This window comes from Mesoplodon densirostris, chromosome 15 (genome assembly GCF_025265405.1).
Source record: "Mesoplodon densirostris isolate mMesDen1 chromosome 15, mMesDen1 primary haplotype, whole genome shotgun sequence".
Lineage (NCBI taxonomy): Eukaryota > Metazoa > Chordata > Mammalia > Artiodactyla > Ziphiidae > Mesoplodon > Mesoplodon densirostris.
In genome coordinates, this window is record NC_082675.1 from 7,474,914 (window position 1) to 7,501,681 (window position 26,768).

Here is a 26,768-nt window from a genome sequence, read left to right on the forward strand (position 1 = left end):
GGGACAGGAGTTTAGTAAGAGAGGCTTTTCCCTGGATACATACTTATATTTAAAAGTTTTTGAACCATGAGAATGTATTGGCTATTCAAGAATTAATTCATTATAAAGAGTTACCTTTATAATCAGTAAGAAAAAGGTGAACATCCCAAACGAAAAATGAGTAAAGTACATATTGTGATACATCTGTACTGTGGATATTAAACAGCTGCCATAAAATAGCAGGGAAAATGAACCAAAATGTCAGCAGTGAGTGTCCCTGGGTGTTGAGATTACAGGAATAACATTTATTTTTTGTTCGTAATGTTCTTAATTGCCTGCGGCGACTCGCCTCTTGTATAATTGGGGAATTTTTTTTAATTAAGAAAAAACAGGGAATTCCCTGGTGGTCCAGTGGTTAGGACTCTGTGCTTTCACTGCTGGGGCCCAGGTTCGAGCCCTGGTTGGGGAACTAAGACCCCGCGAGCCATGAGGCTCAGCCAAAAAATTTTAAAAAAAGAAAAAAGAAGCTTAGCTAAAAGTAAGAAAATCAGTATTCTGAAGAATAATAGTAGTAAGGGAAACCAGCACCAGGAAATATCATGCAGGTTGTGAAGTAGCAGTAATCAAAATGCCATGGCAATAGCACAGACATTGAACTTTTGAAACTGTAAAAAGACTCAGATCTGTTCTACGTGCATGTGAGAGAGAATATGATAAAATGAGTATTTGAAAAAGAAAAATAATGGCAAAGGAAGAAATAATAAATGCTGGTGGGATAATTTTGGAAATAATTAATGTTTGCATGTTATGTCAAACAACAGCTGGGGCAAAGAGACATTTAAAAAGATTCACAGCTTTGAACAGTTCACGTAAAATGTGAAGAACAGTCATTTTAATAGTTGTGAAGAAATGGAGAGCCTCACAGTGGAAAATACCAATATTTTAAATATTTTAAAGAATTTACATTTCATGTGTGTGGATGTGTGAATATTTGTCTTTAACATGTATGTGTTATTGCTTTACCTGGATAATGATGTAAAGGAAGTTTGGGAACATAAACACAGCAGTTGTTACAGTGGATTATGCATGAATTTTGTTTTTCTTTAATGACGTAGGGGTTTTATTTTTGTAGCAAATATTTATTTTGAAGCCGAAACCTCCCTCTGGAGTAATAAGGTATTTTTTTAATTCGACTAAATGTTGATGACTGCACATCACCTAGGCGACTTCATTATTGGACTGTATCAGGTATCAGATCACTCTGGCGACTGAAGTCACCCAGGTGAACTTTGCTAACCTTTGGAGAGAACTCTTTGAAGAGTTGGAGAGGAGGTTAAGAGAAGAGCTGCTTGGAGAAATGATGGAACACAGTATTGGCCGCAACTGCAAAGGATTAAGCTGTGAGATTGTAATTATGTTCATCTCTTCCTTTTAACGTCCTCTTCTTCCAGGTTGGTGGCACGAAGGCTGGCGTCGTCCGGTTTCTCGGGGAGACGGACTTCGCCAAGGGGGAGTGGTGTGGTGTGGAGTTGGATGAGCCTCTTGGGAAGAACGACGGGGCTGTCGCTGGCACAAGGTTTGTTTGCAGTTGGCATCTCGTCTCCCTCTTGCATGTAAAGGTGCTCAAGCCGATCCCACCAACCGTGTGTAATAAAATGGACGTGAGTGTTTTGAAGAGCTGCACTTTTATTTCCTAAGACTCATCTACCGGTTTTTCCCCCCACTAGAATCAGAGCCTTTCTTTTGACTGTCTGATTTAGTAATATGTGCAACGCGTCTGAGTAGATTCTGAGCAAGCATTTGGTTTATTTACCTATTTGTTTATTTTATTTTAAAAATTTATTAATTTTATTTATTTTTGGCTGTGTTGGGTCTTCGTTGCTGTGCACAGGCTTTCCTAGTGGATCCTTAGCCACTGCACCACCAGGGAAGCCCTATCTATTTATTTTTAAGGCTTTTTTGTTTTTTTAGAGTAGTTTTAGGTTCACAGCGGAATTGAGAGGAAGGTACAGAGATAGCCCTCCTCTACCCCCTGCCCCACACATGCACAGCCTCCCCCATTATCAACATCCTGCACGCAAGTGGTCCATTTATTACAGCTGATGAACCTGTATGGACACATCATTATCCCCCAAAGTCTGTAGTTTATATTACAGTTTATTCTTGGTATACATTCTATGGATTTAGACAAGTGTGTAATGACATGTTTCTACAATTATAGTGTCATCTATAGTGTTTTCATTTTATTTTTCAAAATAGAAAGGAAATACTATGTCATCCTCTTGGCTGCTCTCCCTTTGATAGCAGTCAACGTCTGAATGAGTTTCTGGGCGTTGGAGGGTAGGCGGAGTGAGGAGAAGGAAGCTGCTTCTGTTAGGACGAGAACGCAGAATGTGTCTTTATATCTGGTGACAAGGATTCCATCCTGTGGCAGGAGGACGGACGGCAGGCACACCTATTCCCCTGTGAGGCTAACCCCACTCTCACCTCCCAGGGTTGGGGTGGGAGTTAAGTCATGCAGGTGAATGCAAGAGGCGTTTCCCACGCCTCAGATGCTTTGAAGGCCTTGGGCACAGTTGTGGTCTCTGATGCATTATTGTTCGTAGTATAAAGTGCTGTAGTTAACATTTTACTTACGAAATGTTTACAGACTGATTATAAGCGTATAGGGCTTATGTACCAACTACCATAATAATGCCGCGAGGAGATTAAAAAAAATCTCTTGGTGCTGCAACGATTATGAAACCATATCATTGATATCCTTCGTATTAAGATGTTCTAATTCACTAGAGTCGTGAGATCTCCAAGTGTCAGTACCAGTTGATACTACTCCACCTTTACTTGAGTGAATCTGCCAGAGTTAGGTGCTTGTTTGATTTCTCTTGCCCTTTGTTTGGCAAGGTTTTATTAAGTGAGATCACGCCTGTGCTGTGTATTTATCAGATAGTAGAAAGACCTCTTTGCGTAAAATCTTAGTAACAGATGAGTGATTCCATCTCTGTGCATCATACTGTTATTTCCTAGTGTGTTTTCTAAAACATTATTATGGGCCTTCCCTGGTGGTGCGGTGGTTAAGAATCCGCCTGCCAATGCAGGGGACACAGGTTCGAGCCCTGGTCCAGGAAGACCCCACATGCTGCAGAGCAACTAAGCCCGTGTGCCACAACTACTGAGCCTGCGCTCTAGAGCTGGCGAGCCACAACTACTGAAGCCCGCATGCCTAGAGCCCGTGCTCTGCAACAAGAGAAGCCACCGCAATGAGGCCCTGTGCACCACAACGAAGAGTAGCCCCTGCTCACCACAACTAGAGAAAGCCCGTGCGCAGCAACAAAGACCCACTGCTGCCAAAAATAAATAAATAATTTTAAAAATAATAAATTAAAAAAAAAACTATTATCGTGGTTATTTATCAGCTTGCACACCAGTGAGTGCCAAGGGCTGGTGCACCACCCCAGCTGGTTGGTAAAGTTCATAGCAAACCAGTCACGAGTTATGAGTCAGGAGAGCTTTTTGGTTATAGTTGTTATTTCTTGTAATTAAGTTGCTTCTCATTACTGTTCCTGTTGTTGTCCCCTAAAGGTATTTTCAGTGTCAACCCAAATATGGCCTGTTTGCTCCTGTCCACAAAGTGACCAGGATCGGCTTCCCTTCCACCACACCAGCCAAAGCCAAGGCCGCTGCAGTGAGGCGGGTGATGGCGGCCACGCCCGCCAGCCTGACGCGCAGCCCTTCCGCCTCTTCTCTCAGCTCCATGAGTTCTGTGGCCTCCTCTGTGAGCAGCAAGCCCAGTCGGACGGGATTGGTAAGCCTCCCTTCTCCCGCTGGGTGTCTCTGCGCCCCAGGCACTGTAAATGCCCCCCCGCCCCGTCGGTGTGCCTGCTTTGCTTTAGGAGATGTTAAGTCTCCCCTTGCCCTTGTACTAAATGTTCTCTGTCGCTTGTGAAAGTCCTTACAAATTTTGCAACAAAACAAAACAAAAACCTCTAGCAAGAATACACGTTTGAAATAAAGAATTTTTTTAACAGCCCTTTTCAGGTTCCTTAGACTTTAAGATATCACAGTTCTTGGTGAATCTGTAGTAACTATGACTTAGTCTAATGTATAGGATGATGGAGTATTCTGAAATTATTTTGGCATCAGAAGGACAGGAAAATTGGAGGGATCCTTTTCCTCAAGGACCTGGGTCTCTTTCTCTTTGACATCAAACAATTTTAGGAACTACAGTCGTTTGAGAAAAGGCATGTTCTTAGAATTTTAGTATTATGTTCGTACAGTCTAACCCACTGAAAGCAGTTAGTGTGTGGAGCGTTCCTGACTCAGGCCAGAGGATGCAGAGGGGAGCTTAGGGAACTTGAAAGGATGCTAGGAAAAGCCATGTTTTGTTTTGTCTCCATTGCCCCCTTCCCCGACTCCCTCTTACTTTCTCCCTCTCTTTCCCATTTAGATCAGCAAGAGAAAATCATCAGAATCAAAATAGGCAGCATCTCATTCTGTTTGTTAATGTCATGCTTTTTTTTAGCGTCAAAGCAATGACTTTTTTGGCTTCACCCCTTCCCACCCCCCGCCCTTTAGTTTATTCACTTGAAGTGAGGCAAATACTGTTTAAATTTGAAATGGTAGTATGAGGTTGTACTCCAGACTGAATTCAGGATCTCTGCTTTATGACAATGAACTACAGACAGGAGTTAGAATGTGAAGTATCATGATCGGGCAGTAAGGCTGCTGGCCCTTGATCTCGTTTTGCCTTCTCTCCATTGACCTTGGGCAGGGAAGGCAACAGCAGAAGCATCTTTCTTTAAAGTAGGGGTTATGCTCCTCTGGACTTTGTTCCTCTTATGTTCAAGTAAAATAAATACCTGCTTGGACTATGTCATTTTGCATATAAAAGTCTGCATCTTCAACAGAAAAATTACAAACGGACTTATGAGAAAAGCTTGTCAAGAACTTTTTGAATGTTTGAGTGAAATGGATGAAGAAACCCCTCTGTTTGGACGAAGCCTTGTTCAGAGTGGGTCAGCAAACTCTAAAGTGGACATCGAGTTTACTAATCCAGGAACAATTCCGTGGAAGTATCTACTCTGGATTAGGAATTATTTCTTGTGTAATTTTTACTACGTTGTAATTAAGCGTCCGTTTCTTTGGAGATGCCCAAGCCCCCCCTGCTCCCCCAACCGGTCCTCTTACTTTTTAGAACAGTTCTGATTCCTCTTAGTTCACCTCATTTTCTTTTGAAGAAAACTAGCAAAAGAGAAATGAGTCTCCTTGCCTTGTAAAACAGCTTGTTTTTGTATCTCTTTATACAGAGTGGCTATAGTTTCTAAACCAAAAATCACCATAAAAGAATATACCCAAAATACAGAATAATTGAAAGTGTGACTTCTTAAAAATGCATCTCAACCATGTGATCCCTTGTGTATATATATAAAAAAGTGGGAACATTCCTTAATGCAAAGTGATCTTCTGAAAGAATTGAGTACAGAGGTGCCCAACCTTTCTGGTTCCACAGAACCTTTAGAGTCTCAGTTATATTTTCACAGTGCCCATCAGCCTAAAGAAATAGCTAACAGTTCTGTTTATTAAGTAGTTAGGTCCAAACAACTTAATATTTATGTCCTAACAATTTAGTAGCTCTTCAAAAATAAAAAAAAAGTTCACATTAATTGAAAGGAAAAAAATATTTTTAATTCATTCTTAAATAACCACAATGAATTAGTATTAGGTTGCATGCTCTTGGGCACTGCATATCCTGTCAGACCTTGTACTCTTCCTGGACACTGCCACCCTTACTTCCTGTGCCACATTGGTTTTTGCACAGTACTTGCTTTTGGTCTGGCAGTAGCCAAAACCCGGCTTTGGAAAGATATGATGTTATGGAAAGGAATGTAGTACAATCCAAGGTTGAAAGTGAATCACCTCCAGCTAGTAGTCTGCATGGTATCCAACGCGTGTCGCCCTGTTTCCTTGTGTCTCCCTGTGAGTTTGCTGCAGTACCCTGGGGTGTACCTCTGCGCGGGGTTTGGGAACCTCAGATTTAGTGTATTCGGGAAGAAATGTCAGTACGAGAAAGTATAACCACATAGTAAAATTGGAAAATCAAGGTCAGATGGTTAAAAGAGAGAATAGGAATTCCCCTCCCCCCCATATATTTAAATAATTCAAGAAATTTCACTACGTAGAAACAGCGAAGGACAATGTGGTGTACTGTACTCTCATAGCTGTCAAATTGCCTAACTCTGAACTGACAGCAGGTCCTCACTGTCGGTCTGCGTCCGGGCCGGGGGCTCAGCTAGCCGGAGGACGAGGAGAGCCTTCAAGCAGCAAGCGAGGCTTTGACTGCAGAGGCTGAAGTCAAGCGGCGTTGACCCAGGGCCGGTGATTGCCAAGTAGATGGCCGTGGACAAGCGCTTGCCAAGGGACGCGGCCTCTTCTGGACCGCCTCCCAGCCCCCGGAGCCCAGCTTGGAAGAGTGTTACTCAACTTGCCCACATTACCTGTGCACATTTAACGGAAGGTTATGTCCTCTGTGTTTTTACATGACGATGAGCCATCTTGAGGAGGTATCGGGTGTGTGAAGCAGCAAAGATGAACAGGTGACGGCGCTGAAACACGTTTTCTCCACACCTCACGCCACCACTCTTTCTCCTTCACCTCTTGTTTTCCCCCGTTCCCTCTCCAGTCCCCATTTTTTCCTCCCTCCTTCCTTCCCCTGCTTGTCTTTCTCCACAGATTTATCTCCCCCCCCTTTCTTTCTCTCATGCCCTTTTTCCTCCTTTCTCTTACGTGTACTTGCACACTCATTCACCCACTCACACATGCTTTTGAAGGCACATACAGGTTTCCTTTTTTTTAAATTTGCGGTACGCGGGCCTCTCACTGTTGTGGCCTCTCCCGTTGTGGGGCACAGGCTCTGGACACACAGGCTCAGCGGCCATGGCTCACGGGCCCAGCCGCTCCGCGGCATGTGGGATCTTCCCGGACCGGGGCACGAACCCGTGTCCCCTGCATCGGCAGACGGACCCTCCACCACTGCGCCACCAGGGAAGTCCACAGGTTTCCTTTTAATCTTTTGTCTTTATAAGTCTTTCTGGTGACTGGGATTCAGGTCCTCATGGCTGGATTCCTGGGTGAAATCACCTCTGCCTTTCATTTTGAAAGAAAGATGAAGAAAATCCTGACAGAGATCCAACTACGTAATCAATTGAAAGAAGGTTTGTGACTCCAAGGGTGACCTCTTGGACACGTATTGGTATTTAGAAGCTTAAGAAGTTGAAAAAAAGGTCTAATCCCGAACTCTAAGGATCAAAAGATTGGCCAAACTGTCATAACAAGAAGATAACTAACTATTCATGAAGGTCAGGCCGAAACGGAGTCTAGAGAAGCTTGTTACCTGGGTTCTGAGCTATTTTTTAGATTCCTACCCGGCCCCATCAGCCGAGCTCAGGGCACCTTTGCTTTTGAGCCACTTCTTCTAAATATCTTCCCGGTTGTTCCATGGCTTCTTTACATTGCTGGGTTCTTTGTGAAACTGACAGATAGGAGGCACACGCTGTCTTGTTTCCTCGATGAAAACTGAAAAGCCTTTCCTAAGCCTCGGCAAGCCTGCGAGCTGGGGCAGTGCTTTTTTTTAATTTTTAATTTTTTGGGTTTTTTTTTTTTTTGCGGTATGCGGGCCTCTCACTGTTGCGGCCCCTCCCATTGTGGAGCACAGGCTCCGGACGCGCAGGCTCAGCGGCCATGGCTCACGGGCCCAGCCGCTCCGCGGCATGTGGGGTCTTCCCGGACCGGGGCACGAACCCGTGTCCCCCTCATCGGCAGGCAGACTGTCAACCACTGCGCCACCAGGGAAGCCCTGGGGCAGTGCTTTTGCTTTGCCGAGGAGACACCTGCCTGCACGCATCGCTCCCTCCTTGCGTCCCTGATAGCATCATCGCCCTTCACTTCTTTAACTTTCCTTTGCAGTTGACCGAAACCTCCTCCCGTTATGCCAGGAAGATCTCCGGCACCACCGCCCTCCAGGAGGCCCTGAAGGAGAAGCAGCAGCACATCGAGCAGCTGCTGGCTGAACGGGATCTCGAGCGGGCGGAGGTGGCCAAGGCCACAAGCCACGTCGGGGAGATGGAGCAGGAGCTGGCTCTGGCCCGGGACGGACACGACCAGGTGAAGTCTGGCGCTGACCTTGTTGCAGAGATGGTGACAGGTTCTAAGCTGATCTTGTTGCAGAGACCGTGATGGTTTCTGAATTGAGGGAGGAGGTTGAACCGTGTACCTGGTGCTTGGAGCCGGAGAGCTGGTCTCGAGGGCACTGGAAAGGAGCATAAATGCCTTTGCTGGGCTTGTTTGAAAGCTGTGCCCTGGGGTACCAGTTTGCATCATCATAAAGATGAAGTTCTGTTCTTCTCGAGTCTACTGCACTCTTTTGGTCTTTACATCCAGGTCTCTTGGCCTGTCTGTGTCGGGTGAGCTTGTGTACTAGGACCTTACCAATGGTGAAGGCTCCTGTTTGGTAGATTATGCTTTGTCCGAGTTTCAGCTCAAAAAAGATGAGCGTTGTTTTAACATTGCCCCCTGTTTCTTTAATGATGTGGTTTTTCATCATCTAGTTCCCAGGACTGCTGCCGAGAACAACCTATCATAAGAGATCATAGAAAGCATTTTAATGGGAAAAGGTTTTTTGAGTAATGCCGACCCACAGTGGTCCCATTTAGCCGTAGCTCTTTGGAGGCATCCCTGGGTGTGCATCTGGGTCAGAAGGAGGCCACTCACCGACACCCTTGCCTTCCGCAGCATGTCCTGGAATTGGAGGCCAAGATGGACCAGCTGCGAGCCATGGTGGAAGCTGCTGACCGGGAGAAGGTGGAGCTTCTCAACCAACTTGAAGAGGAGAGAAGGTGATCCTGAACTGTTCTCCTTTTAAACAGCCTTCGGGAGAACTTCCCCATCAACAGCCTTGTTGGCGTCAAACCCTTAGAACCAAAGGACTCTCTGTGTGTTCAGTGGAGATTGAACTCCTCGTGCTGTGTGAGGAGGGTTTGCTTTGATTTGACTTTTTTGAGAAGTTTGGAACCAGCTAAATGTGCCCTGATTAATTCAGCAACTATTTATTGAGCACCTACTGTGTGCCAAACATCCTCTAGAGGATGGCCTGAGTCAGTTAATTCAAACCCAGCTTCTACCTAGAGCCACTCCTGGAAAAAGGATTTTCTAGGCCCAGTTACCTGGTCTTTATGAAACGCCTTCTGCATATCTAATGAAATCATATTGTGTCTGGGGGGGTGACAGAGGGGCCCTGACCTCAGGAAACTCACTACCTTTATAGGAAACCAAAACTCTCAATTAGAGAATTATCCAGGTCAGGATGTAGTCAGGTGCTTTATAAACTGTGTGAGACAGAGAAAGCAAGTTTGATTCTTATAAAAGGTCTTTTGGGGCCGTGAGTGAACAAGATCTCTGGGAAGAGTGTCTGCGTGGAAACGACTTGACTGTCTCTGGGCTGTGGGACGTTGTTTGTCCTCGGTTGCACTTAATGCCATCTCCTGTCATTTCTGATCACAGTGATGTAATGCAGGGGTCCTTAGGATGGTCACGAGCACTACTGTGCTGGGGGATACAGGGGGATAATAACAGTGCCTTACTAGGGAAATGGCTGTCCCACTGGAGAGAGAGGCACTATACACAGGAAGTTCTCCTTGCATCCTAAAAATGGCTACCAGTGAACGAGACATAGTGACAGACCCTTCCAGGGCCTTCTGAAGGCCAAGGCATCTGTACCACTTGCTTCTGTTTTTAAACCGGCTCTTGCTCTGCTGACTTCTGGGCAGTAGAAATGTCCCCCAGCTCTCCAGTAAGCTTGAGGGCTTTAACCTATGATTGTATTTCTGACTTAACTGAGTAGAATTTTTTTATTCTTAATTTTGTTAGAAATGATAGTGAGTTTGAAAGATTTTTTTTTTTTTGCATGTAGGTTTGTCCTCCTTTTCTGCCTTCTCTTACATCCAATTTTGTAAAGATTCACAATGTGGGTGTTACCCAGATTTTGTAGATCTTCCTAGTGTATTTCATTGACTTTGTGATGGCATTAATTGAAACCCACATGCCATATCAGAGATTTTAAAATGTGAAAAAGAAATGTGCATTTTAGAAGCAAAGAAATAGGATCCTTGATTGCCTCTCTCCCAAATTATTCACAGCCTTATTCTCCCACTCTTGGAACAGGTACTCGTGTTGTCCTGGGGATCTCTGCATGGGTAGCATCTCTGCTAACCTCACGCTAGAATGCCTGATGAGGGGTGGTATAAAGAGAGATTTGGTTTCTGTGCCACTTTCCCCTATGTTCTGTTATTGGAAAGTAGAAATTATAGATTTCCATTCTCAAACCTGTTTCTGTGGTAATCAAACCTTTTCCTTTCAGGCTGATCTTGTCTTTTTTTTTTTTTTTTTCTTTATTTTGGGAGGAGGGGGAGGAGGAGAAGAGAGCTTGCCTTGATTAGATCCATTTCTGGTGGCTGTGACCTGGGGAACCAGTTGCTTTTTCTCAACTCCTACCTCATCCCTTCTGGAATCCATACCTGGATAAAACTTTAGAGTTTCCCAAGTAGAGAAGAGCTCTTAGATTTATAAACCAGAGGCTTAAAGATGCATTTCTTTATTTTCTATGTCTCTAAGGCATTTCTTTCCATCATCATCTGCTACATTCATCAGGACATTGATTATATATATATATAATTTTGGGATAAGGCAGAGGTGTTTCTTAGTTACTTTCTTAGGTGTTTTGTTTTGATTTTATTCCACAGGAAGGTTGAGGACCTTCAGTTCCGGGTTGAAGAAGAATCAATTACTAAGGGCGATCTTGAGGTAAAACCCCACCAGCTTTCTAAAGCCTTTATGGGTACAGTATTCAGAAATACGGATAAAATCGTTGTGGTCAGAACAGGCAGCAGAGGGGGGTGGCAGGAACCCCGGCCTGTGGGCTGTGGCTGCCCTCGAGCCAGTCACTGTACCGTCCCAACTCCGGTGGCCGAGTAAAATTTTTACTACCCTATTCTCATGCTTCAGAATTCAAAACCTTGAGTTGGAGTTAATCAAGTCATAAATCTGGCAGTGTGTCCTTAGTGAGACTGTATACCTTCCTCCAATGATCAGAAATGGCATTTTAAAGAACATTTTTTATTTCATCATGATAGTTCAGAGCAATCTCAGCTTTGCTTTTCAGTTGAGCAGGATAAATCCTTTATAACCCTATAGACAATAAATGTATGTTCCAGTAATTGATTTTTTTCCTAGTAATTACCAGAAAAAGAATAATTTTATTTCAACTTCTTTATTCCATGGCGTATTTTAAATTCACAGAGATTTTCCTTTAGCATCAAGTTTTTCTCTCTCTTAACAGTCATTCATATTAGTTTTTTAATAAGACACCAGAATTAAATGGCTTCGATGCTTTTCAAACCACTGCTAGATGTATGACAAATATAAATTTAAAAATTTTCAAATTTGCAGATTTTTGGTACTTTAATCTGTAATATTTTAGTAAAAGTTTCACTTGTCTGTGCAGTTCTCAGAATACACATTTTTGCTACTGTTGCAATTTTAGTCTATTGATTGCCCACACCCTGCTTCAATTTCAAGAGCCCTTCCAAATAAGAACTCTGATTTCTTTGGGAGTAAATGTATCTTTACAGTCAATGAAGAATAAGGGAAACATATTCTGATTTCCAGTTTTATAAGGCCCAGAATTTATTGGATTATTAGTAATTTGATGGGTGTCTTCCTCCCTCATTTCATGTAGAGTCGCAGTCCTTTAGCTGACTTTTGTGTTGTTCTCATCCATTTATAAACACCCCAAAATCTCATTAGAAGTTTCATATCATCATCTAATTCATGTCAAATACAGCCTATGATGTTTTGAGGAGGGGCAGTTAAAATATTTACATCAGCACTAGGCTAGGATAGTCTGTCTGGTAAATTTGTAATTAATCAGAGTTATTTTGAAACCCTAACACATATTGAAACTTTAGTTGAATCTCTCTTTTGTTGTTAATTATTTTATTTTTTTACTGATAGCAAAAGAGCCAGATTTCTGAAGATCCTGAGAATGTAAGAGGGCACTTAACTGTGTGGATATTTCCCTTGTTAACACAGATTGATTACAGATTAAAATGCTTATTGATATACTCAAATACTAACTGCATAATCTGATCTTGAGACATTGTCCTTAATATTTCTGTGCATGTGGGCTTTCAAAGCAGTTACATTTGAATCCTGAAGAAATTGTATGTAATGACTAAGTTCTGTAAACCCATTTGTTTAACACATAGGCACACGTTTCTTCTATAAAGAATTTAGGCAAAAAGAAAGAAAAGAATTTTGTGTGGGGCCCGGCCTTCTTCCCTTAATTCATAATGCCTTCTAGTTTTAATAGAATTATTCCAAAATAGATGATACCTGACTGAAACATAAAACATATTAGATGAAGTTGTTACAGAAATTTTGGGGGAAAGTTTCCCCAAGTTTCATTTATTCCCATGAAAATAAAGGAATCGAGTCCCAGACTGATTGCCTTTTGTGTGAGCTCCCACTGCTGGCCAATGGCTGCCAGTGCAGCTGACGAGAAATTCAAACTTCAGTTTGTTGGGGCAGTGTTTTCCCTAGTTTGAGGCTAGAGGCAAGCATTCTTCAGTGAAGACGTTGTGTATTTTAAATTTATTATTCTTTTTTTTTTTTTTTTTTTTTTTTTTGCGGTACGTGGGCCTCTCACTGTTGTGGCCTCTCCCCGTTGCGGAGCACAGGCTCCGGACACGCAGGCTCAGCGGCCATGGCTCACGGGCCCAGCCGCTCCGCGGCATGTGGGATCTTCCCGGACCGGGGCACGAACCCCTGTCCCCTGCATCGGCAGGCGGACTCTCAACCACTGCGCCACCAGGGAAGCCCAAATTTATTATTCTTGAAGCGAGATTTTTCTAGTAGCAGTGCCACTAGGCACGGAGGTGTATTTTTTTTCCTTCCTCTGTTTAGGATCAAACACCCAATTCAGATCGTACCAGAGTGGCCTCAGAAGCTCGGCTTCTCGGCGTACCCTGCCAGCTGAGATGCCAATTGAAGAAAACCTAAAAACTTCTTCCTTCGAGGTACCACCACAAGAGAACAAGATTAAAACAAAGAATTTTTCTTCCCACCACCTCCCGGCAGCTGAACTAGACAACTCGAGACTGAATTTTTTTTTTTTTTTTTTTTTTTTTTGCGGTACGCGGGCCTCTCACTGTTGTGGCCTCTCCCGTTGCGGAGCACAGGCTCCAGACGCGCAGGCTCAGCGGCCATGGCTCACGGGCCCAGCCGCTCCGCGGCACGTGGGCTCCTCCCGGACCAGGGCCCGAACCCGTGTCCCCTGCATCGGCAGGCGGACTCTCAACCACTGCGCCACCAGGGAAGCCCAAGACTGAACTTTTTAAAAAGCCTCCGTTCTGAAGGTCTCCTTTTTGTGAAGCTCCTTCAGTGATCTGGGTCTCTTCTCTGCTTCCAAAACAGGCTTCTGCTACCTCCGGAGCCAGTCTGCATGGGACTCCCTCCTGCCTCTCCTGTGCGCTTCTCGCGGAGCCTTGGCTTTCTCTCTCAATCCCCTGCCCCAGGGCTCTCCTCTTGGGATACTCTGTCCTATTCTAAGAAAGGAATAATTTTAATGGGAGGGTTGTCCTGTTCAGCATAACGTTTTTACCACATACCGTGGAAGGGAAGCAGATCGCTAGCTTCCTTGCTGGTAGTTGACCAAGTACAGCTGTAGAGCCCAGATCATTCGTGTGCACTCTCACCAGTCAGGAGGCACCTGGAGGGTCTCGGAATGGGGAGAAGATCACATTCAGTGGGTATTTGCTTTTTATCTGGAAGTAGTGACCTTTCACCCAGAGGACACTGAGCTCAGTGTCAAGGGAAGAAAGGTTCTGTTGCCTTTGGCTTCTTCCTGTTAATTTTGGATCTCTGTTGTTGAGGCTGTGACCCCAACTGTGTAAATCTGGATTAGATTCTTTTCTTGTAAAAGCAGGTAAATTGAACAACCTCTGTCTAAGGTACATATGGACGAAGGGGACTTACCCAGACAATTAGGTTTTGAATTTTATTTCATTATTTTTCTTGAATGTAAAGAGCTGAAGCAGGTGAAGAATTTTTACAAAAAAATTTTTATTTACTTTTTAAATATTCTATGATGGTTTTTTTATACCTGGTTCACAAGCAAACTGACCTCTTGAATGCACTGAAATCCCCAGGGCACCCCTGGAGTGAGCAAAGATGTTTATAATGTAAAACATTCCACCTTAAGCTTTGCACTCCTTTCTGTCACTTTAGAGTTTGTTGTCATTTCCTTGTTGCCCTTAATTGTCCAGACTGATAGGTCCAACCAGTTGGAACCAAAATAACTCGAAGCTGCTGGGAGCAGCTCTGTCACCAGGTTTTGTCAATTGATTATGTTGATAACCTCTTGGGTGGGAGAGGTGAGTGGGGAAAGAGGTCCATTCAGACGGATCTAGGTTATTTCAAATTGATTAAGGTTCTCATGCACTTAAGCCTGTTAGAAAGAGGTCGCCCTCTGGCTGCTCCATCAGCTTCCATGTAAGTAAGTGATGAAGGGGAGTCTGAGGTTCTGAAACATGTGAAGACCTTACGGGCTCTTTCTGCATGGAGTTGAAACTCATGCCCTTCTGTTGAGTCACCATTTCTTACCTCTGAACTGAGAAGCATGAGTTGTCTTAGGATCAAGATTAGGAGCCCCTTACCAGTTGCAGTTCAGCTTTTCTCCTGCTTTGAACCTCAGGGATGGAGGCCCTCAAGCATAATTATTACTGAATTTTCTCTTTTAAATCTGATCCCCCCGCCCCTTTGTTTTCTGGCAACAGTCTTTGGAAAGTCCACCCTTGGAAGGAAATGAGAGCTTTAGTGTCTCCTCACCTGTCCTATAGGGGAATGTTGCTAAGAATCACAGGCCCTTCTCACTCATCTCAGCAAAAGGCCACTGGTGTGATTTCCTTAGCTCTAGGTCCTAGATTTCCTTTGTTAGTTTTAATACTTGACCCTTGCTCACGTCAAATTGTACACCAAAGTGCAAAGATCCGCTCTAGGGACTAACTGAACACTTACAGACTTAGGACGTTATCTTTTCCATATTTGGGTGACAGTGATCATTTTGAGGGTCAATTTACTTTTAAAGTCACTGAGTCAGTTACATACACATTAATGTCAAGTAGCTGTTGTGGGGAGGAGGGAAAATGATAGATTAGAGGAATATTAACTATTCTAATTTGTGCTGATAAACTTCACTTATCAATATAACTTATATTTGGCTGCATGCATCTGACACTTTTCACCTTGCCTCATGTGTTTTCCATGTTTTCTGTCTCAGTAGACTAGCTCCTGTCCCCTGCCCACCTCATCCTCTTGTCCATAGTGTTCATCCTCGCCCCCAACCTCTTCATCTCGGTCCACCCTCATCCCTCCTCCATCACCCTTTCTGTTCATCCTTCGGCGGAAGGTACTGCTGGTTCAGCCTGCATGCCGCGCCCTCTCCTCCTGTGCTGGCATGTCACGGTGGCACTGTTGTGTTTCTTTCCTCTTCCTTTTTACTGACAGACGCAGACCAAACTGGAGCATGCCCGCATTAAGGAGCTTGAACAGAGCCTGCTCTTTGAAAAGACCAAAGCTGACAAACTCCAGAGGGAGTTAGAAGACACTAGGGTAATGGTTTTCACTATTTAATGAAGCAGACCCATGTTTGCGAACGGTGGACACCGCGGGTGACGGGCCCTGCAGTTGGCCTAAGGCTTGACCCAGTGGTTCGACTTGAGTTTGGTCTTGGCACCGCCCACGTGCTCGTGAGTGTAGGCTGATGGGTGGGCACAGGTGTTTTATGTGGAACCTTTTGTCCAAGGTGAAGATTCATTCCTTTGGTTAACTCAACCAAAATCAAGATCCGAAACTCTGCGACTGTGTAGGCTGCATGGACGTCCACAGCTGCATTTGAGGTTGTTTGTATTAATATCAGGAAATACCTTTCTCCAGTTTGCACCAGCCGTCAGTGGTCCTCTTGTTCTCATATTCCTAGTGGGTTTTCTAAATAATTTTTTGTTGTTTCACTTTAGCTCTCTTTTCCTGCCTTCTTCCCTGGCCTCTTAGGCAAAGGGAATTGAAACACTGGCTCTTTTTTAATGAGAGTTAGGGACTTTCACCCCAGCTATCTTTTTTTCTTCACACCTGATCTCTTTGAATTTCTGTTACCCAGTAGGTTAGAGTCTCAGTGGCCAGGAGGAAAAAGTGTGTTGGGAACAGAATGGCTTCTTACAACCCCCAGCTCACTGCATTTGGCTCTCGGAGCCAGTGCATTAGTCATGTTTTCACTTATTTATGTATTTAAGCACCCATATAGTGCTTACTTTATGCCAGGCACTATTCCAAGCACTTTACAAACATTAACTTACTCAGTCTTACCACAACCCCAGGGGAGAGGTAGTAGTATTGTCCCCATTTTACAGATGAGGAAACCGAGGCACAGAGAGGTTAAATAATATGTCCAAGGTCACACAGCTAATAGAGATAGTGGGGCCAGGATTTCTATCTGGGCCATTTGATCCCAGAGTCTGTGCTCTTAACCACTACAGGATGGAGTCTGTCCATTATGGAAGTAGTTTTGTGGTAAAAGATTTAAGAACTAATCTGAGTCACATATAAGAAAACATGTATGTATTATATACCTCTTAAATCACAAATTTGACTGTTAATAGCTAAATCACCCAGATCCTTAATTTTAAAATTTCAAAAATTATTCTGTCTCTGATCAAATTTGGTATCCTGATTTTTTTTCCTTTTGAATTATTAGTATTTGTAGAAATTTCTCTTCTTGAAAAATCATTGATCTAAAAAATCTAGAAAATCGAGTAATATTTCTTCTCTAAGTCATGAGTTTTTATTTTTTAAGAGAAAGAAAATGTTCTCAGTCAGCCTCAAAACTAAAGATATCATCTGTGTATTTGGTAAGAAAAAAAATCCTGGTAGTTTGGTGCCGTTTCTTTGTTACCCGAGCGCCAAAGACTTGATCTGGGAAATACAAGGAACTCATAGTAAGACTGAGCTCCCGTGGTGTGGCTGCCTGTTGAAGTAAGGCTGGATTTTTTTTTTACTTCTGAACAAATCTCCATTACCGCTTTGTCAGCAAACAGTGTTGATTTTTTGTGTTTTCGTTTTGTTTTCTGTGGAAAAGAAGGCATCTGTTGACAGCATGGTTTATTTAAGTATTTCAGATTCAAGCAAGCTGTCATCTTCCTATAACAAGCCTTGTCTCCCATTGGTCCTCACTCTTGGTTTGCCAAGCGTGAAACTAACCACTGACCCATCGAAGTTTCCCATCATCTACATTCCTTTTTGGGAAGCGCTTTAGAATTCCTCTAAGCCAGTAAGCCCAGTTTATAAACAGTGTGCTTGGCGCTGTAGAAACATTAGCAAGAACAAGAAATGATACCTGACTTTTATGGTGGGAAAGGCAGACACATAGATAGTTTTGCCTGAGGGCAGATTTTGAGAAATAAAATTTTAAAAATGGAACTGCTGTGAAAATGCTGCATAACCACACTATTTATTATTTTCCCTTATTTTTTACTTGGTATTTCCTCCGTTTGACGGTTTTGTTGTGACTGATTAAGAATTAGTGCCCTGTTGGATTCAATTTATTTATGTTATGGACCTGTAGCAATGGGGTTTAATCATGCACCTTATCTGTGGACTCCCCACCTCCCCACCTCCACCCCAGAAAAAACTATGTACATGGATTAACGTCTTTGAAGCACCTATAACCCTGAAACACAACAATTATAGCCAGCTCTGACATACTTAATGATTTGATCATGCAGTTTTGGAGCCCCAAGTGCTTTATGTTCCTGTTCTTGGTGGACATGTCAGTCTTTGTCCATCTCACAGCCTGTAGGTGGACAGATGGGCTGAAGGAAGAACACACCCGTTACCTTCTGTCCCAATCAAGGCAGTGAGGGAGCAGGGCCTTCGCTCCGGAGGACTTTTGACCCATGACATTGGGGATTCACTGATGCCTTTAAGTCATTCAGGCTCCCTTCTATTTCCCAGGTTAGTCCAATAATGAGTTTTTATGCCCAAAGCTACCATTTCCCACATATTTTGTGTACTAAACTGACTGCCTAACAGCAGAGGGAAATAACTTCCTAAGAACAAAAGGACGCAGGTCAGGAAAGTGTTTTTCCTCGTCCTGGGGGTGTGAGTTTAAATAGCAGCGTATTCCCGGGTTCTGTCCCAGAGCACACGTGGGAGGAACTGGGCCTGCACCGTAGACACACGTCCCAGGCAACTCACACGCACACGAAGGTCAAAGAACCACTGGGTTAGGGGAGCGAGACATGCACGTCAAGATGGTGAAGGAATTACAAAATCTAAAAGGGGGGAGGGACTCTGTATAAGATTCTTAGGTATCAGTGCAGGTAAGTAATCATTCTTGTCCTTTTTAAAAAAGGTTAGTGAATTAGTTCTACTTTATCCACTTGAGGCTTTTATTCTACAGTTGTCGTGGTATTCAATGAAACATTTCATAGATATTTTTACACCTTTAACACCAGTGCTATCCAACAGAATTATGACATGAGCCACATATATATAATTAAAAATTTTCTGGTACCCACATTAACATACTTTTTTAATACGTAAAAAGGAGCAGGTGAAATTACTTTAGTCATATATTTTATTTATTTAAACCAATATATCCAAACTATTATCACTTCATCATGTAATCAGTATAAGAAATTATTGGGAATTCCCTGGCGGCCCAGTGGTTAGGACTCCACGCTCTCACTGCTAAGGGCCCAGGTTTGATCCCTGGTCAGGAAACTGAAATCCCATAAGGCACGTGGTGTGGCCAAAAAAAAAAAAAAAAAAAAAGAGAGAGAGAGAGAAAGAAATTATTAACAAGATGTGTTCTGTTTTTCCCGAGTCTTCATTATTTGATGTATATTTGACACTTGGAGCCACGTTTCAAGTGCTGAGTAGCCGTGTGTGGTTAATGGCTGCCATACGGGACAGCACACTTCTGTAGAGTCACTTCCATCAGATAGACAAACGTTCATACGCCTTAGTTGAAGTAGGCAAAATAAGGATTCTTCTTCCAGAAGGCAGATGTAGGGGAACCTTGAAAGGTACTGTTTCTATTAACTTATTACAGTTAATGGGTACTTTCCTGATTAAGGTTCTTTAAAGGGAAAAGAAATATTTTGGGGGTGAGTTAAACTCAATATCAATTTTATTTTCCTTTAGCATCTCAAAATGGTGAAAAGTTTGCCGAAGACTATAAATTTGATTTGGAGCTCCCGGAACTGGGCTTAAGCCATTATCACAGCTAGATTACCACATAGAAATTCTTGGTGGCTTGACTGCTACCTGAGCTGGGGTGATTACTGAAGATGTTCAAGGTTAAAGAAAATCATCAGTGATTTGTTATTTAAATGATTTCTCTTTGCTGATACTAGGTGGCCACAGTGTCAGAAAAGTCCCGCATAATGGAACTAGAAAAAGACCTAGCGTTCAGAATACAGGAAGCAGCTGAGCTGAGAAGGAGGCTGGAGTCCAGTAAGCCTGCTGGGGATGTTGACATGTCACTCTCCCTTTTACAAGAGATAAGCGCTTTGCAAGAGAAGTTAGAAGCCACCCATACTGACCATCAGAAAGAAATCACTTCTCTGAAGGAGCATTTTGGAGCCCGGGAAGAAACGCATCAGAAGGAGATAAAGGCTCTTCAGGCCACCACAGAGAAGCTTTCCAAAGAGAACGAGTCACTGAAAAGCAAGCTTGATCACGCCAACAAGGAGAATTCGGACGTGATAGCTCTGTGGAAGTCCAAGCTGGAGACCGCCATCGCATCCCACCAGCAGGCGATGGAGGGGCTGAAGGTGTCCTTCAGCAAGGGGGTCGGCATGGAGACGGCAGAATTTGCCGAGTTAAAAATGCAAATAGAGAAAGTGAGACTAGATTACCAGCACGAAATAGAAAATTTGCAGAATAAACAAGACTTGGAAAGGTCTGCTCACGCTAAAGAGCTCGAAGCCCTAAGGGCTAAACTGATGAAAGTCATTAAAGAGAAAGAGAACAGTCTGGAAGCCATCAAGTCGAAGCTGGACAAAGCGGAAGACCAGCATCTAGTAGAAATGGAGGACACCTTAAACAAATTGCAGGAAGCTGAGCTAAAGGTAAAGGAGCTAGAGGTACTACAAGCCAAATGCAATGAACAAACCAAGGTTATTGGTAATTTTACATCACAGCTCAAGGCTGCCGAAGAAAAGCTCTTGGATCTTGATGCTCTTTGGAAAGCCAGTTCCGAAGGTAAATCGGAAGTTGAGAACCTTAGACAGCAGCTTGAGGCAGCAGAGAAACAGATTAAAAATTTAGAGATGGAAAAGAACGCTGAAAGTGGCAAGGTTTGTATCAACATCCTCCATCTTTTTCTTTTCCATTTCTTGTTCTTATTTTGCATTGTATCTTATTTTTCAGTTGAGGTAATTCATCCTCCAGATTCTTGACTTAGTTAAAACTGGTGCTAACAAATTTCCCAGTTGAGTATAGTATCTTCTGAGTATTTTGAGTATGGTTTCATCTGAGGAGATTAGAGAAAATAGTGGCTCAACTATGTGGATTAATCCTGGTTTCCTAGTATCTGAATACTTTATTACTTTATCTCTGGGCTTGCTGTGATCCCCTGTTTAAGCTGGGTTCCAGTTTATAAACTTTTTAAAATAGAGAACTCCCCAGAAATGATGGCATTGAGGTGAATGAATTGAAAGAATAAGATAGAAACTTGTAAGATCATCTCCTCCTTTCCCACCTACGTAACTGCCTTGTCCGTAAGGTTACATGTAAAACAGAATGTGAACTCCGAGAGCACTTGACTGGTGGGAATTAACATGCTATGATAAATAACGGTCACAGCAAGATGAAGGTGAAGAGCCTGGAGCCCTTTGCGTTGCTACTTATGTCTCATTGGAGTTTTTTCTAGGTCACAATGAGAACGTGATCTAGTCCCTGGTTTTTTGAGGAAAGACTGGACAAGTGTGCTTTTGATCAAGGCATAGGAAATGATGTGAGACATTGGCTGGCTACCTTTCTTACTCACTAGCCTTGCTAAATGTCATCTTCATTTTTAAGGATTGTTCAAGGAAGGAGCCCTTCTTCCCAGTCCTCCTGCCACTAGTGGAGGTGCTGGTATTGATGCTGAATGTCCTGAGCTTTTTGCGGGAGAAGCTGCTTTACTGGCAAAGAAGGAAGGGTTGTGATGGTTAAATGGGGAGAGGTGAAGACAGACAAACGGCAAAAATTGCTAAGTAACATTAGTTGAAGATGACAGTCATAGGAAATTTTTCTCAGATCTCCTCACTTGGTTCTGAAATACCAATCAAAACACAAAAATTAATATGGAATCTGCAGCTAATGTGTTGGTCTACTTTTTTTACATTAAGATTTAATGAAAGCCAATTTCTGACGACTGTTGTGTAGTACATTTAAAAATTTTTATTTTAAATGTTGAAATACTTTAAGCGTGTACAAAAATACAGAAAATGAAACACAGTCCATATGAATCCACCATTCCTGTCTTAAGGTTTTCTAAAGTCCAGACGATGAAATTGCTCAGCTGTCTCATTTAGAAAGTAAGCATCTGTACTTTCTGCTTTAGAGCATGCTGACAGTCCAAATTCAGGTATAGAAAAACACTCTTTTGATTATTTAACATTAGCCATTGGACAATCTTATCTAGAACTGATGGTATGAAAAGTCATTGGCTTCTTAGAATTAAAGACAAAAAACCAAAAAGACACCAAAATGACTTTTTACCCATGCCTTTATTCCTTTCAGTTTTGTTTGGTTATGTTTGTATCTCATACATTTTTTTACATTTGTTTTATGTTTTCTTTCTCATTCTTTTTTGTTTCCTTTCGTTCACTGGTTTCTGTACCACGTAACTCTATATGCTAGGCTAGTAGCATCACCACAGAGCTGCAGGGAAAAGAGCTAATGCTTAATAAACTTCAGGAAAACTTGAGTGAAGTCAGTCAAGTGAAAGAGACTTTGGAAAAAGAACTTCAGATTTTGGTAAGTACCTGTTGGGAATCTGAATCTCAGGGTTCCTGGCCATTTGAATTGTTCCTGTTTAAAAAACAAAAGCTTCTATAAAGAAAGACGTATTGCACCTATTTCCTTTCTCTTGCAAAGTATTGATTGGTTGATGAATAACTTGAGAGGAACTGGATCAAACCCAAACTAGCAATAAAGGTAAGTATTACTTTTTTTTTTTTTAATCTGTCCTTTGCCTCTGGTAATGCATTGCTTTGGCACGTTATTGACTACTTAGTTTCACCAAACACAGGAACCTTCCAAGTTATATACCCAGCACATTAGCTTTCATATATAGAGAGGTCTTGCCCTATGCTTTGTCCTACCTGCCCTGTGACAGCAAGCCAACAAGCTCTCCTGGACCATCGGCACCCTCTTAGCAAGGCAGGGTGCTGTCTAATGAACGAGTTCACAGAATTCCCTCTTACAGCTCAGTTTAGTCCTCCTCAGGAAATTACTTTTCCTTTCATATATATCCTCTTTGCTTAATCCCAGGTTGTAGGACAGTTTTTGTCTTTTTCTCAACTGTTCTCCCTTCTGCCTTGGCTCCTACATCAAAAACACAAGCTTAGTCAAGGCTGATAACCACGGGCAGGTGCCAGTGATGCCCACACGTCATGGGAAAGGAGAGGCGTAGGCTCATGGAGAAAACTTGATTAGAGAAACATTAGCTATGAAGGGTCAGTTGTCTTGGGTCTTACATGCACCTTCCTGTTCTCCACGTTTTACACTTCTCTGCTAATACCAGTGGTGAATAAAAGTGTTTGATTTTTGGGCTTCCCTGCTGGTCCAGTAGTTGGGACTCTGTGCTTCTAATTCGGGGACGTGGGTTTGATCCCTGGTTGTGGAGCTAGGATCCCACATGACACACGGCCAAAAAAAAAAAAAAAAAAAGTATTTGATTTTTTTTTCTTATTTAAATGCCAATCTTACATATTTCTACTTTATAAAATGTTAACTATATAGCCGCACTCTTCATTATGGTAGCTACTGTCTATATATATGGCTCTATAAATTTAAATTAATTAAAATTAAATAAAATATAAAATTCAGTTCCTCAGTTGCACTAGCCACGTTTTAAGTGCTTAGAAGCCACACGTGGCCGGTGGCTGCCAGTTGAACAGCACAGTTTCAATGTAGAGAGTTTTATCAGACAGTTATGATACAGCATATTTCAGCTACATATTGAGAAAAGTTGACCTGGAAATTACCATTTTTCAATATGGTGTCCTTTAAGAAAATGTGTTTTGAGTTTCATGTCGTTCCTCTGCCCTCCTCCCCGAACTTTCAGGATGCCTTACTTTTTTTTCTAAGTTAGAGTATTCCTCTATGTCTTCTGAAAACATGTCACCTGAGGTCTGGCTTTGGGAGTAACACAGGTGGACAACTTGTGGGCTTTGATGGACTTGTGGCTTGTGAGCCCATTTTTAAACTAAAATATAATTAATTACAAAGACTCATTTAAAAATTCACTTGGGGGCTTCCCTGGTGGCACAGTAGTTAAAGAGTCCTCCTGCCAATGCTAGAGGACACGGGTTCGAGCCCTGATCTGGTAAGATCCCACATGCCGCGGAGCAACTAAGCCCGTGCGCCACAACTAGTGAGCCTACGCTCCAGAGCCTGTGCTCTGCAACAAGAGAAGCCACCACAATGAGAAGCCCACACACCACAATGAAGAGTAGCCCCCGCTCATTGGAACTAGAGAAAGCCCGCACACAGCAACAAAGACCCAACACAGCCAAAAATAAATAAATATTTTTAAAAAAATAAAAATAAATAAAAATTCACTTGGTGTATCTAGCTCAAAGTTCGTCTCAGGAAGATCAGGAGAGTGGTTTTATCCTGCCCTCCCGTCATGTTTAGAGAAGATAGTGAGTGAGCAGTGGACTTCTTGGTTGAAGGTAGTTGACACAGATCTGGTTTTAAGATACTAGGTTCTGACTATTCTTAGATGTAAAACATTTCAGAGCTCAGACCCACAGACATAGAAAACAAACTATGGTTACCAAAGGGGAAAGGCTGGGGGGAGGGATAAGTTAGGAGTTTGGGATTAACGTATGCACACTGCTACGTACAAAATAGATAACCAACAGGGGCCTACTGTGTAGCACAGGGAACTATACTCAGTATTTTGTAATAACTTATTAGGGAAAAGAAGCTGAAAAAATATATATGTATAACTGAATTACTTTGCTGTACACACCTGAAACTAACCCAACGTTGTAAACCAATTATACTTCAATGAAAAAAAGAAATATTAAAAAAACAAATTTCGGAACTCTGTACACTGTCTCAGGCAGATTTCTGAAGAGAGGTTCTGCTACTTGAGGGTAGCAACATGAAAAAAAAGCATACACGTGGCACATGTGTGTCCACACATGCATATACTGACATAAGTGTGCACATCCACACATGTACAGACATGTGCATACCCACGCATGCAGCACACATGCAAACCTCACTCGTGTGTACACGTGCACAGTATGCATATGGTAGTAATTGATGCCTACATGTTTTAAGCATACGTTAGCTTTAATGAAACAAAGCTAGCAACAAAAAATAGATAATGTTGTAGTCATAGAAACTTTTTATTTTTATAATCTGAAATCTTTCTATTCTGAATGTCCACTTCTTTTTCTTTAGAGAGAAAATTTTGCTGATGCTTCACAGCAGACAGTCTCTGTTCAGAGAAGTATGCAAGGTATGTCTTAGCAGAGTATGAGCAGCTCACTTGTTCTCAAGCTGGAGCTGGCCTTTGGTGCATAAAATAGATGCTGCCTGTAGCCTGATTTCACCACCCTGGAAGTTCCTGCAGTGCACAGTAATACTGGGTTCCCTTGGCTTCCTGAAGCCTCAAGCTCCCATTCATTCTTCCTTTTGACTTAAAGCTTGTTCCGTATTAAAATGTAGGTGTACTTGGGAAAAGTATTGTCTTAATTAAGCTTCAGTCATTGATAGCTTTATTGAGTTTTACGTGGAAGGAGGAAAGAGATGCCTGGAAAATGGATGCCTGGTGCCTAACTAATCTACAGATTTGGGGAGACAAGAAAGAGTTGCTTGCTTGTTTCTTTAGGTTCGTTATTCAGTGGTTTGATTTGTAATGGGACTCTTTAGTATTCCCGTGATCCCAAATCTCAAGCTTTTGATTTGATTTGGTTTTAAGACAGTCAAGCTTTAGATGGCTTATTAACTATGAAATGTATTAAACTTTTAACTTCATCCCAAATAGAAACTGTAAATAAATTACACCAGAAAGAGGAACAGTTTAATGTGCTGTCTTCTGAATTGGAGAAGTTGAGAGAAAATTTAACAGGTAAGAAGACGTCTCTACACATTAAATGTAGTAGGCTTCCTAAGATTTGAGATAATTTTAGTGTGTTGTCACAGCATACCTACTATTCAGGCATAAATTCTTCACTCGTGTTATATTGTGATAAAATACTTGTTTGAGGTCCGTAAACCTTAGCGAATTCTCTCTGCCTTGTTTTCAAACAAGTCAGAATCCACCCCATCTCACTACTCCCCCTGCTATCCTTGATCAGAGTCAACCAGCATCTTTAATCGAAGCTGTAGTAACAGCTGGCCACCTGGGCTGCCTGCTTCTGCTCTTCACCCCTTCAGTCTGTTCTCAGCCCAGCAGCCAGGGGGATCCTTTCAACATCGAGTCAGATCATGTCACTTCTCTGCTCAGAATGGCCCAGTGGCTCCCATCTCACTCACATTAAAAGCTGTGGTCCTTACTGTCATCAGGTCCTCTTATCTCTCTGATTTCATCCTGTACTATTCTTCCCCTTGTTCCTTCCACTGCAACCATATTGGCCTCCTTGGTGATACTTGATTGTCAAGCATGTCCCTGCCTTGGGGCCTTTGCTCTTGCTTTCCCCTCTGCCTGCATTCCTCTTCCCTCACTTCCCTCAGGGTTTTACTTAAATGTCACCGTCTCAGATAGGCTCTCTAAGATTTTAACCTCCCCGACTCCTTCCTGACTCCTTTCTCCACTTGTATTTTTTTTCCCTCTTAGCACTTACCACTATCTATTGTACTATTTATTCTCTTTATTTTTCTTGTTTATTGTCTGTCTTCTTTGCTAGAGTGTAATTTTCATGAGGGCAGGGATTGCTACATGCAAATATTCCCAGAGCAAGGCTTGGCATACAGGGTGTAGTTAATACATTTTTGTTTATTATAACACAACAGTGCTATTTTTTTCTATATATATTCAGATATGGAGGCAAAATTTAGAGAGAGAGATGAAAGGGAAGAGCAGTTGATAAAGGCGAAGGAAAAACTGGAAAACGACATTGCAGTAATAATGAAAATGTCAGGAGATAGTTCTTCTCAGCTGACAAAAATGAATGATGAATTACGTCTGAAAGAAAGGTACGTATGAGTATTAATAAGAGCGCCTGCTTTGGGTTAGGCCCTCGAGCAAGGTCTGGGTGGGAAGGGAGCCGAAATCTTCAGGACTGTTAGGTTTTAAAGTTGCCTGAATCTCATTCTTTCTCTGTTATCGCAGTGTATTGCAGACTTTCTGGTGACTTGTAAAGAAAAGGTAGTAGTTTACCAATGGCAATAATATCTTTTTTTTTTTTTTTTTTGCGGTACGTGGGCCTCTCATTGTTGTGGCCTCTCCCATTGCG

General features: G+C 42.5%; 1 protein-coding gene across 3 annotated transcripts in view; it reads left to right on the top strand.

Annotated features, from left to right (window-relative positions):
- CLIP1 (CAP-Gly domain containing linker protein 1) overlaps nt 1–26,768 on the top strand; it is a 122,098-nt gene that overhangs the window by 52,277 nt on the left and 43,053 nt on the right. For 2 of the 3 annotated variants that reach the window (XM_060118419.1, XM_060118421.1), the window contains exons 4-13: nt 1,431–1,555; nt 3,559–3,781; nt 7,939–8,136; nt 8,764–8,867; nt 10,770–10,830; nt 19,497–20,441; nt 21,991–22,107; nt 24,772–24,829; nt 25,358–25,441; nt 26,352–26,508. In XM_060118419.1, the coding sequence (XP_059974402.1) occupies nt 1,431–1,555; nt 3,559–3,781; nt 7,939–8,136; nt 8,764–8,867; nt 10,770–10,830; nt 19,497–20,441; nt 21,991–22,107; nt 24,772–24,829; nt 25,358–25,441; nt 26,352–26,508 (2,072 nt within the window). Of the gene's footprint in view, nt 1–1,430; nt 1,556–3,558; nt 3,782–7,938; nt 8,137–8,763; nt 8,868–10,769; nt 10,831–12,039; nt 12,073–15,591; nt 15,697–19,496; nt 20,442–21,990; nt 22,108–24,771; nt 24,830–25,357; nt 25,442–26,351; nt 26,509–26,768 lie in introns of all 3 variants that reach the window. The other variant, XM_060118420.1, reaches the window with a different exon arrangement.